This window comes from Hyposmocoma kahamanoa, unplaced genomic scaffold (genome assembly GCF_003589595.1).
Source record: "Hyposmocoma kahamanoa isolate Upper Pololo Valley unplaced genomic scaffold, ASM358959v1 114, whole genome shotgun sequence".
In the NCBI taxonomy this organism is placed as follows: domain Eukaryota; kingdom Metazoa; phylum Arthropoda; class Insecta; order Lepidoptera; family Cosmopterigidae; genus Hyposmocoma; species Hyposmocoma kahamanoa.
This window is the reverse complement of record NW_020653383.1, coordinates 4,043,228-4,056,566: the sequence shown is the minus strand read 5'-3', so window position 1 is coordinate 4,056,566 and position 13,339 is coordinate 4,043,228. Positions and strand designations below refer to the sequence as shown.

The 13,339-nt window shown below is 36.1% G+C and overlaps 1 protein-coding gene and 1 long non-coding RNA gene across 2 annotated transcripts in view; one reads left to right on the top strand and one right to left on the bottom strand.

Moving 5' to 3' along the window:
* The window catches only part of LOC113239614 (CD63 antigen-like), a 9,468-nt gene extending 2,953 nt beyond the window's left edge, over window positions 1-6,515 (top strand). The window contains exons 2-5 of the mRNA XM_026476670.1: window positions 4,770-4,949; window positions 5,243-5,395; window positions 5,630-5,818; window positions 6,265-6,515. Coding sequence (XP_026332455.1) covers window positions 4,770-4,949; window positions 5,243-5,395; window positions 5,630-5,818; window positions 6,265-6,336 — 594 coding nt within the window. The 3' untranslated portion in view covers window positions 6,337-6,515. The remainder of the gene's footprint in view (window positions 1-4,769; window positions 4,950-5,242; window positions 5,396-5,629; window positions 5,819-6,264) is intronic.
* LOC113239615 lies at window positions 1,230-4,657 on the bottom strand. The gene is made up of 3 exons (XR_003311198.1): window positions 3,933-4,657; window positions 1,965-2,120; window positions 1,230-1,297 (listed from the first exon to the last, which is right to left on the bottom strand). It is a non-coding gene; the product is annotated as an uncharacterized LOC113239615 (long non-coding RNA).
* Window positions 6,516-13,339: the final 6,824 nt, after the last annotated feature.

Here is a 13,339-nt window from a genome sequence, read left to right as displayed (position 1 = left end):
TTCACAACCACCACTCGTTTTCTAACCCAGCAAAACTATCTATTTTTCACAACGCCCCGTTAAGATTATCACAGCGTTTTTGATAACCATAGCTTGTTTTGTAGTGATTTTAAAGAGTTCGAGTCCGAGTGAATTCTAGACATTTACGCGCTGAATAGGCAGGGTTGCCCAACTTGCTTTTATTATACTATGGTCTTATGACATTCAGTTACACAAGTATAGGTTATTTGTATTTACTCTGTATATAGACATGAGACAATGACCAAATACCATTTAACTGCAAGAAAGTGACGAGACTGATAAGTGATATCTGCAGTAATAGGTATGTCATAATCGTAAATTGATTGTTTATCCAACTATAGATGTTATTTTTTAGTGCATCAAGTATATTACATTTTTGGAATAGTTATTAAGAATAACTCCTAGCAGTGCATTTTGTGCCAATTGCTACGACAATGACCGTATGCCACGTTACATTAGTAGTGAAAACTACCAGAAGAAATAAACACCACAATAGAACGATTACCTTACAATGTGTCGTAGTGATGCGCGATTTAATCATTTACTTTCGAAATACGTACTTTTAGTCATGAACTAAATAATGCAATCAGTTTGCAAGCAGGTAACGTGATCCTATGATACGGCAACATACGATAAGATAAAAAGATAAGCCGACAATATGGACGCTATCTGAAAAATAACACTTGAAAGCTGTTCCAAGAATGGTAATTACGTTATACTGGCTTATGAAAATAGTGTTTTTTTTATTATTTTCTAATACGCAATTGTGATTGCAATAACAGACTCGGCAAAACTCATCTAAATTTTAATGAACCACTGCCCAGACCGGACAATAATTCGTGTATTGTAGAAATGAAATAGTTATTTTTCATGCAAGGCTGCAAAGTTGTTGTTTCACGCGAGTGCTTGTTTCAAGGCACGAGACGCAAAACAACTTTGCTGCCGAGCGCAACACACACAACTTTTCATTTCACTATAGCAGGAAAATGGTAGATGAAAGAAAACCAGTTGAACTATACAAATCAGTTTTATTCATTCATACGTCAAAAATAATTTAATAAAGAAAATTAATCGTTGAAAATTCAATGTCAACAATAATAAGAAGAATTGTAACCTTTTAATTGAAAAAAACCGAACTCAAAAGTTTGCTTATCGGCTTGTTTCGATTTTCATGGGATCCCCTCATCAAATTCTGACTTCATGGTGACAATGGTAGTGTTATGGACTCCTATGTACATTTTGTATTTTCTTCTCTGTTTGTCATGGTGACGGTGATCTGTTGATTACATGTATTGTGTCAAGTGAAAAGTCGACTTTTATTTGCGGAACATAATTAGTAATTTATGATAGCCGAAACGAACCCGGAACAGCATCAGGGACCACCTCGAGAGTATAACCTTTCAAACAAAAAAATAATTTTCAAAATCGGTGCAGAATTGATGGGGACATTGGTGAGTGAACACGGACATGCCTATAAAATTTGACGATTTCCGTCGGTTTTTACGGGGGCATCCCATCCCATCATCAGATTCTCACTTGGCGACAGTGGGACCACCAGGAGAGTGCACCCTTTGAAACAAGAAAGAATTTTCAAAATCAGTCCACGATTGACGGAGATATCTGACAACATACATAAAACATACATGCAGACGAACGTATAACCTCCTCCTTTTTTTTTGAAGTCGGTTAATAAAACATTACAACCGATTTATATTACATATATAATGTGCGATAAATCGCGTAGTTGAACGTGACATCATGTTTTTTTTTATCGAAAGAAGAACTTGACAGTGACTGTGCACCACAGTCACCGTCAAGTTCGTTTTTCAAAAACCTGCGCGAGTTTTCTAATGAGAAAGAAAGTTTTTTCCGAGCTTGTGAGATGAAAAATAATATTTACATTCATGGAAAGTTATTGAGTATAAACGCTTCGAGAGACGTACATTGTTCTTGAGTAGTGGTAGCGAACTCGAACTCTGGAGCACCGCGCCTCCCGGGGTGATCAAGTTTCTTCGCCTTGCCCGTTTCCTTCGGTCATCTACATCCTCCCGGCGTTGATAGCCTTGCTTTAAGTAGGAATTGATTTGTGCGAACAGCAACTGCAATATGACGGAGATGATATTTTGCTGATTTAATACCAGCTTCCCATATTCCTCCAAAATGAGGCGAATAAGCGGGACTAAACCTAAATTAGATTCATGTACACGATTGAAAGTATAACCTGACGTCAGCTCGACGAACATAACACAAGTTACAAACGAAAGCCTTTAACTCTTTAGGCTGCGTCATAAGTCACCCTAATACGCCGAAAAACCTTGTTTTTAATATTACATCTTAATAATTGACAAGCTTTAGAACATAGGCGTGCTTGCACATACCAAGTTAACTGTAACGACATTCTCAACACTCTGCTCACAAGCAGCGTAACATTGCTAAGAAGCATCAAAAAAACTATGCAGGCCTATTGTAATACGCTACTCAGAAAGAACACGTCTGGGTATTTTGATTTGAGATAGAACGGAAAATTCCTTTGAAATCTTTGAGACCAATGTTTAGCGAAATTATCTGGTACAGGCCGTCCCTGTCAAGCTTGTCACTCCATGACTTTTGGAGTAATATTTTAGCTACAATCACACATGGACACAACAGTCCAAGACGATCTAAAATCTTACATGTTGGTGACACAATTGACCGCAAAATACATAAAGGTGTGGGCTCTAAATCTCTGGAGAATGGCAAAGTATCGTATTTAGGACAGTAATTTAGATCAATAATGCTAGATTTTTACGTCACAGGATGCTGAACTATCAGTGTTGTTTAGAAGTAATTGAAGGCATTTAGTGCGAATTGTCCGCAAGTCATCCGTATTTACTACATGTTTGTGCAGAAGTGGGTTACATCTAATTTAGACAACACGTAAATATTATCAGTGCATCCCACTTATATGTGGGCTAACCGAGACTGTCAAGTGCACGTCAATGCTTAGAAAAGTGATCTACTACAAACCTTAACGCCTCAAACAATTCCTTAGCAAAGCTGTCAAGGGTAAACAGAGTCTTGAGATGATTATTAATTTTTTTTTGTTCTAACAGTCGCATAAAAGCTATAGGAAGACCACATTCGCGCTTCTCTCTAACCACGAGCGTAAATAGTGAAAATTGTTTATATGTGGAATATCATTCTTATTATTTATCACAAATTCAAAACTGTCCTTGAACTGGAGAAAGCACAAATACTTGCCATCAAAACAAGCTACAAAATGATGGTTAGAAGTTTGATTGCATTTCATGAATTTGAGTGGCAACTAGCCATTGACAAGCCGTCGCCGTCGTACTTTGAATCCGACTTTTTTACTTGAGGATCACGATTCTAATATATCTTACCCATTAGCGATAAAATAAAGAAATTGATTTTCAATTTCATCCCGTTCTTTTATTTGTTCCGCAGAATTAATGTGCAATAAATATATTTTGTTATGCAATTCATCAAATTCATTCAACACTGGTTGCAGCTTATTAATTTTTAAATCCAACTGCCTATATTTCGCGGAGGAAATCTCGAAAGGCTTACACTTTTGCAAATTGGTTAGATACTCGAAAAACTTAATCAGCCGGCCTGTAACAATGCTACGCTATTTTTACATTTCGACAATTCGACAAAATCGTCGGACTTAGAAGAGTTACACTTAGTAGCCATATTAAATAAATTAAAGTGCACGAAACAATTAACAAGGTAAACAATTAAAACTCAAACCCGACCGGCGCGGATAGTAGCAAATACACTCTACTAAATAGTCTTGTCCATAATAGCAAGCTGATAAGGAAATACCTCACGCTTGAAATGCAAGAAGGCCGTCACGCAAATGCGAGTAAATTAAAAATTGGATGTTGAACTTGGTAAAATAGTCGTACTTCCCTTGATCAGACCACCAGATGATCCGTAGACGTAATCCCCTTAAAGTGCCCGGGGCACAAATTACATATTATTGTATCCATTGTTACAAATTCAAATCCATGAGTCCATTAAGTTCCGTAGACTACTCGACGCGTCGTCGTAACGGTAAATTCCACCGATTTCTTTCGAACCAGACTTGTAGCCAACGTCACTTATTGCCATTTATCGCCTCTTATTGTCCGCGTCAGACAATAAAAAACATATATATCAGGATAGGATTTTCGTGTATTGTAGAAATAAAAAATATTTTTTACATTCGTGGAAAATCACCGAATTTAAATGATCAGAGCGACGTGCACCATTCGTGAGCAGCGGTAGCGGACTTACGCACCGCGCTGCCCGCACAGGCCAAGTCTCCTTCCTTGTCCGTTCTTTCCGTATCGTCTACAACCACTAAAACTTACATGCCTAACATATACGTACGTTCAACTTGAGAAAATACTTTTGCATTTATGTTATGTATACGAATATGAATTAAGAAAATAAATAACAGCAAGGATGCGAAGGTAGTCCTTGTGTAATTTTTATTCCATTTTTAAGCCATTAAGTGAATCAGGGAGCTCCAGAGCTGTCTTTCGTATTTGTTCCCTATAAAAAACAAATAATAAATTTTAGTCGTAGCTGGGGAAACGATACGAATGTTTTAATGATATTTTGACTTTGATTTGCAAATGCTTGTATGGTTTAACTTTGATTCAGTTTCTTTATAGGATACTACGACTCTTTAGAGAGTTACTCGTTTTTTTTTCGTGATACTTAAAACGAATTATCTATAAACTTTTTGAAAATTCCAGTTGGCAGGTCTCACCCTTCTGGGACTCGGCATAGCGGCACAAGTAAAAGCGGTAGACCTAACTGAACTGGGCCTCACTCTAGCGCCCGTCAGCTCCATAGTGTTGGGCAGTCTCGTCTTCTTTGTAGCTTTCTTCGGATGCTGTGGAGCTATAAGGGAAAACAACTGCATGTTGGTTACCGTGAGTATTCGACATAACCAATAACCTGTCTTTTGTGCTATAATATGTGGTAAATTTGCCTTGCAAATTCTTTAACAATTAAGTGCATAAATAATTTGGTAGATACGAGTGACAAAGGGTCCACATAGCACGATTTCAAGATCGTGGTGGATGGTACAAACATGGTGGAGGCCTATATCCAGTAGTGGTTGAAGTCGAGTGATGATGAGGATAATGAGTAATAGTAACCAACGTATTTATTTTTCAATGGTACCAAAAACAAACAAAAATTATATAGCTTCTTCAATTTCCAGTACTCCATCTTCATGTTGATCCTGATGATCTTGAAAATCACCTTAGCCACTTTGATCTTCGTGAACCTGGATGGCGTGCTCAACCAGATCCCACAGTTCTTAAAAGACAGTTTTAATAAGGATCCACAAGCATTCCATGATCTTGAAAGCTCGGTACGTATTTGCTCAAAACCAATCAAACAAGTAGGCACTAATGTAATAAGAAGTATTGATGTTGATAAAAACTTACACACCGCCTGACGAATTTGCAAACTTCTGCCAGCTGTTCGACCTGTTAAGATTCAAAGGCCGAGCCATCGACAACTTTTTTACAAATTGGCTATATTAGTTTGTAATATAATTACATTATTAATTAATAATAACTATATTATTTATTTCCATTTCCAGTTGAAATGTTGCGGTCCAGCCGGATATATATCCTACATGCCAGCCGCATTCCTGCCCGATTCCTGCTGCGCTAGCACGCCTTGCGTCCCGATAAATGCCTACAGTGGATGTGACATTGTGATCAAGGATTTCTTGAACACGTTCAGCTTAGTCATTGGTTCTATTGCCATTGCTATTGCTGCTGTCGAGGTTAGTGTTGCTCTTTTTTTTTAACTTAGGTGATATTATAATTACTAATCTAGTCAGGAATTTTGAGCACTCAATAGACTCATTGAATCATTTCTACAGATCAAACAATAGTGTCATTGAGCAGTCACTGCTAAATCAAGTATCCAGAAGCATGAAAAGACAAACTTTACTTATTTCGACTTACTAAGATTCTAAAATATTTAGGAAATAAAACTATTTTTCCGGATTTAAATCGCGTATATTTGTTTTTTCAAACAAACCGACGTTTCGGGCCCTTTACATCCCATGGTCCCATGGTCACGGTTGAAGTATTCCTTTTAGCTTAACCGTTCACAATTATTTCATAAAGTCGCTCATTTAAGTGCTTTTTTTACCTGTGATTAAATAATCTATAATAGGTAATGCAATAATGAGTCTAACTTTACCTTGCGCGTGTTTGATTCCAGCTGGTAGCCGTGATCTTCGGTCTGTGCCTTGCCAGTCACATTCGCAACAAAGCCAGAAGAGGCACATACTGAAAAACTACTTTTATGCTCCATCATAGACAATTTATCTGTACAGGACTATGAATGTGCCCTAGTAATTAATATAAACATTGGATTTAACAATTGATAATACAATTATTTTTGTTTCGGACATGAATAAAGTCTAACAAAAAACCATTTTCATGTTACAATCTATTGACGTTAAGAACATATAAAAAATACATTAAAACAATACAAACACCGCCATTTCAGGGAACAGAAGCATCTTATAATCTTTTTTTTCTTCATCATTAGTATCGTTTCTCTTTACATTGTACAGTCTTATAGTAGTTTATGTGACTGTTACATAATGAAAGTGACTGTTACAAATTTCATAAAAACATCTCACGAGTGTTTTAATGCCTAATTATGTACAGTTACATACACTGCTATATCTACACCATACTAAATCTATGATCTACACCATAGATTTCTATATACTAAATCTATGATCTACACACATATTGTAAACCTCTGTGATGTGTTCAGGAACCGCATATTACGACTGGCGAAATGGCGGCAAATAAAAATTTTTCTCACGTATGTCACACAACCGTACTTTTTATTTTTAATTCATAGACGAACTAGAATCGGTCCCAACTATCATATCGTTCGATATCAAGTAACGTGTGAAATTGTCAAAATTGTTTGCTATTGACATTTCATTTCGAATAAAACTTCATCTCGACTGATATTAGAATTGAGGTCCAATCAAATTGGTTTGTTTTTCAGAGATGTTCGAAATTTGAATGTAATAATAACATCGAATTCGATGTTATTATGAAGCAAAGAGGATGGAAAGTTTCCATAGTCTAAATTATGAAGCAATAATAACATTTTCACAGATAACAAATTTGTTCTAACAAAACGGTTTACCTTTATGCTCGTCGTATTTTGCTGTTTCTGAACACATTATAGAGAGTTAATGATATGTGTGTAGATAAACAAATTTATAATCCGTGTTTCTATTGGCAGAAGAGAGCCAATAACATATAATGCTTTGAATTTATTGTAGATGCACCTATTTTTCAAACGCAGTTGTAACATGAGATCGAAAGAAATGAAAAACAATTTAGAATCGCTGTTGGCGAAATTCAAAATATTGAAGTGATACACAAATCCCTGTGATAAAATTTTAATGTGACTTTTTCATTACAAATAAATAAAAATGGACAAAATATACTTCCGCCGTTAGTTGAAAGGGTGCCTGTGACAAAAATTCAAAACCGAGAAAATATATTTAAAAAAATTAATTTTTTTTAATCTGCTTTTCTCTTGCTGCTATACCTTATCCACTTATGTCAAAATAAAAAAAAAAGGGACAATTCGGCCTTTTTTATACTGATCACGGCAATACACTTAGCAATTGTTTTTTAAATGTCACATGCGCCCTTTCAACTAATGGTGGTAGTATACTTAATAATAACATAAGTATAATTTAGTTATTTAGTGGAACACAAACAATCTTTGTAAGATTATTTTACTAAAATAAGTGTGACATTTTGTACAAGAAATAAAATGTATCACTGCAAATTGTGTTGTTTTCTTCGCTTTTTGTGGATTAAAACAAATTTTACTACATATGTATTAAATACGAAAGTACTTATTATAGGCCTATTTTAACCGACTTCAAAAAAACGAGGAGGTTTTCAATTTGACTGTATTTTTATCATATTTTTTTGTACATACGTACAGCTTAATAATTCTTGAAAATCATTTATTGCCATGTGGTAGTACCATGGTAGTACTTAACAAATTGATCTGGATGTTCACATAAAGTTGTATATAATATTATATATTGGGTGGATGTGCCCAGCTTCTTTTTCTAACATCGTCTTCTAATGCTTCATAAATGCATATTATTTTTAATGGATCCATTACAGTACTACGACACAGACACCCCGTATAAACGCTTAAAAGCAACTGAATAAAATACGTACGTCTGGCGCTCCAACCGAATTTCGATCGAGCGCAAACTGCGCAACTCAAAAAACGAAACTCACAAAATAACGATCGTCTGGCCCATCACCTATAAGCGAAAACCTCGCATACGCGTTTTCACGTAGTACGTTCTTATAGATTTTTGTGAAAAAAAATAAATTTCTTGCATAAATATATTATTATAGTAATATAATATGTGATAGAGGTACAATTTAACTAATTAAAATGCTAAACCACAAACATTATTGCGTTTACTACATTTTACACCGCATTTTATCTTCGTCCTGAAAAATTACATAGAAATTACATACGTAGTATGCACTCTAAGGGTCGTATTCTAAAACTCTACTCAATGCTCAAGTTAGGATTGCACTGGAAACACAAGCATTGGAAATACGACCCTAATAGCAGGGACTTGAGTATGATTTCGAGTGCTTTAAACCATACTCAAATCCTGACTTGAGCATTGAGTAGAGTTCTGGAATATGACCCTAAGACGACGTATTGTAGCTTTTAAAACATAAAAGCTAATATTGCTGTAATAAAGCGAGGTTTTACTTAAAAATAAATATAATTTAAACACAAATTAACTTTTTATGAGTATTTATTATGTATGTAACATGTTAAAATTCCGTATGGTTGTTTTTTCAATGGCAGTTCTTACTATTTCGCTGTTTTTCAAGTGTAATGGCCTAAAATAAAATAGTGATTTTTTTGCATATTACACAGATGTATTCAGAAAGTGTAAAATTTTATTGTGATTATGACACCGAGCTTTCTATTGGTTAAAATAATTACGTGACTACGTAAAGCCGGTATAGAATTTGTGGGCTTTGCGCACCATATAAAGGACTATCCACACACACCAGGACATGGCCGGGGCGTGCTAGTTTGTATGAACTGCGGGCCCGTCCCGGTGTCGGCCCGGACACGGACACATGTGAACGAGGTCATACAAAATATACGCAACGATATTTTTTTGAGCTCCTGACGGAGCACGGCCCGTCCACGTCCAGGCCACGGCCCGGATATGTGTGGATAGACCATTATAGTTTTGACGCCACTATTCTAGAAAACCATCGGTTTGTCATTTCTACGTTTCTCCTTTCGATAAAATCCTTAGATGGAAAAAAATAAATAAAATCACATTAGAATGTCTAATGTTGGTTTCCATAGTCTAAGATCTAACGACATTGTCTATGGTTATTTAATCCTTCTATAATTTTGTGTAAACCATAGATACATTCAAAACTGTATTGAAATATAAATAAACTAGTTAAATCAATTTCAAGGTTTCCTCTCCATTGTTAAGGGTTTATTACAGCTTTAAAACATTTTTTAAATAAACCGATCAATCCGCAATCAATTAACATTGAACATATCCTCCTAAGATTCAACAAACTATACTGAGAAAAGCGCTAAACACCCAATGCATTAAAATGTACTGAATATATTTACATGATTCAGCTCTAAGCAAGTATTCCCTCAGTACAGTTTTATATGAAAAACGTACAAAACTGATGATATTTATAATATTAATAACAGACCTCCTCGTGAAAAATTTCGTCCAGGGAAGTACTGCCACCTTATCTATTTTTGCTGCCGAGCAGTAACGTGAACAATACTGCGTTCCTATTATAAGTGCTGGTGAAATTACAGGCACATGGGACCTGTCAACAATCTCAGAGTGACGGGCGCAGTGGCAGTGCCCTCGGATCTTTGCGATTTTCAGTGGTACTTTAACTGTTATGGACAGGCGCGTGGCTTACCACCAAGTGCACGACTTGTTCGTACCGTCACTTGGTAATTATAATATAAGGCGCTAAATTCGAATACGATATTTTCATTATAACGTACACTAGGCGTTTGCGTGATCATAGAAATAATGTTGTCTGGATCTGAATCACTTCAAGTAATTATTATGTACATTTTTGTACGGGGCCTTAGGAGGTTATTTCCCATGGATGTTTAAAACACTACATTAATAAGACATCCCGTAGAGTTAGGTCAATCAAAGTTACTTGGGGAATTTTACCCGTATGTTTTCCTTTAATAGCGTCAGTGGGCGATTACAAATTTGCAAGTGCTAACGTGTGATACATCGTTAAAATGGTGGGAGGCATATGTGTTAAGTATTTCACGTTTTGTTTCAACGTTTTTATAATGGTGAGTGAACATTTATTTTCTTTTTCATTTTGACACTTTCTTTTTACCCGCAGTGTGTGCATAGCCCCACACTAGGGAAATTTCACCCAAACTCACGAGAGAAATAAATGTAGGCCATACAAATATTTACCCCGACGAGCGAATCGTTAAAATCTCTGCGTGGCAGACTAGAATGGTAACCGTTCGGCCACGGAGGCAGTTTGACGTTCCTGTCCCTAATACATTTTTCAATAATGTTTCATGAATTTTATCGAATAACTTTTGAATTTCTGCTTTCAAGGTTTAACTAAACTCAGCTTACAATATTAAAGTACTAAAACCTTTTGACATACAGTTCAAATTTTGTTATTAATATTTTGTAATTTGAACTGGTTTTACTTGGTTTCAATTTCGAGTTCATTTTATGAACTATATTTTTGTGTCTTCAAGTAAGCATGTAAGACATTGACTTACAATTATAAAGTCAATGATGTAAGAACTTGAAAATTTAATGGACCTTATAAGGTCCATTAAATTTTCAATATAATTATAATAATTATTATGTAATTAATAATATAATTATAATTAATAATATAATTATTTATATAAATAATTATAAGGAATAATTAATTATTCCTTCGGAACTCTGGCTGGACCAGACTTTCGAAAACTAGTAGAGGATACGCTTCCACCGGTTCGTCCAGCCGTTTAGGATTATTTTAAATGGGAGTAACGTTTTGGCGTTGGGAGGTGACTGTGCGGACAGCTCTACTACCAAAGCAGAAATTTGGTAGTCGACTTTAGGGTGCGTTCAAATTAGCCGCTGTTAGTCGCGCTGCAGCAGCGCTACAGCCGCGCGGCGGACGCCACACGGCCGCGCGATTGTCACTTTTCATACAATTTCTAGAAACGCTGCAACCGCGCGGTTGCATCACGGGTGTACATGTTAATTTTTCAAATCAACTACGATGGACGAAAATCGACTTGAAGAATTTATAAAAAATGCACAACAATACCTTGCAATATGTGTATCAGTTCCGCCAGTTATTCTAATCCACTGGAAAAAATGGCATGGGAAAATTTGTCTAAAATTTATTGACAATTTTGAAACTAAAACTACAAAAGAAAAAACAGCCGTTTGTGAGTAATTTTTAATATCTATGCGTGAAGTGTGTGCCCCAAGAACTCTGACCCCCCTAACTATATACCTTCTGGTTCTGAATACAAGTGTGAAGAATAGTGTTAAACAAACGTAAAAATCTCATAAAAACCCGTAAACAAGGCGAAAACTATTTACAAATATATTTCGTAAATCGAGTTTTGTAACTATTTAATGTAGTATTCATTTTGATAATTTTGACAAAACAAAGGTAACGAACGGATTCTAAAAGTGCCTACGACATTGTCGATCAACAACGTGAATTATAATGTTTCGAGTTGTTTGGGAGTGCTCATTGAGAATGTGGCATTAATTTTTAAATCCAAGATGGTTGCCAAGAATGTTCGAAAATGTATCTTTGGTAATCCTAAATGGCATTTGTATCTGAATACATGATGGCTGACACGACTTTTCGCATTTCTAAATGCAAGATGGCGGGCACGATTTCTCCAATAATGGCAAGTTGGGTATAGTTTTCGACATGTTTAAGGGTGCTCATTACGAATATATCACTTATTTGTAAATCTAAGATGGTGGACTAGATTTATCAAAAAAATGCAATATGGGTATCCTTTTCGAGGTATTTAAGGATGTTCATTACGAATATGGCACTCATTTCTAAATCCAAGCCCGCCATGGGCACGATTTTTCGAATAATGGCAAGTTGAGTATCGTTTTCGAGGTATTTGGGGGTGCTCATTACAAATAAAGCACTTATTTGTAAATCCAAGATGGCGGACACGATTTTTCAAAAAAATGCAATATGGGTGTCCTTTTCGAGGTATTTGGAGATGCTCATTACGAATATGGCACTCATTTCTAAATCCAAGATGGCGGGCAATATTTTTCGGATAATGGCAAGTTGGGTATTTCGAAATATATTATATTTTCTAAAAATCGTGGCAACCATCTTGGATTTAGAAATTAATGTCACATTCTCAATAAGCATTCCCAAACAACTCGAAAACGTCTATAATTCTCGTTGTCGATCGACAATGTCGATTACACGTTGTCGATTATATTAATACGTTCTGGTATTCTTTTTAATTTTTTTTTCGTCAGTTTTAACAAAATATGTGAAAGTAACGTTTCTTCGTCAGAATCCATCGTGTAACTGAGTCGAAAGATAAAACATCACTAAAAATTTGGTCGCACTTCAGCAGCGCGACAGTCGCGCGGCTGCAGCGCTGCTGCAGCGCGGCTAACAGCGGCTAATTTGAACGCGCCCTTAGAGTCAACGGCTTAGCGGTGACAACCGCTAGTTGTGCAATGAATAACGGAAAGTGAGCGAGCCAACAGCTTCGTGTGCTTCCCTATTGTTCAGATAGTTATATCTGCACGCAAGTACTGCACGGTGCCCAGAGGCGCTCACCCTTTGAGAACCGGATGAAGTGTGTGTCAACGGGCTAATAATGGGGTCAGGACCTGACTGATAAGATCCCAGTTCAGCTCTGCTTGCACAAGTAGGTAATAGTGCTCTTCCCATATAACCAACTGTTGGGTAGGGAGGGCATTGTAATTAAAATTTAATAGAAGATATGGGACTATTCAATCGGAACATGGATTAAACCTAGTGGTACATAAATATGCATTTGAGACACCAAAAAAATTGTTACAACATTCTGGTATCTTTTGCAGATAGGAGGTATGCTTATTTTCAGCACGGGTATAGCAGGAATCTGTATCAGTGGCGTTAAGACAAACGATGTTATCTTTGTTGAAGAGACAGTGAGCAATAATACGATTGGCACC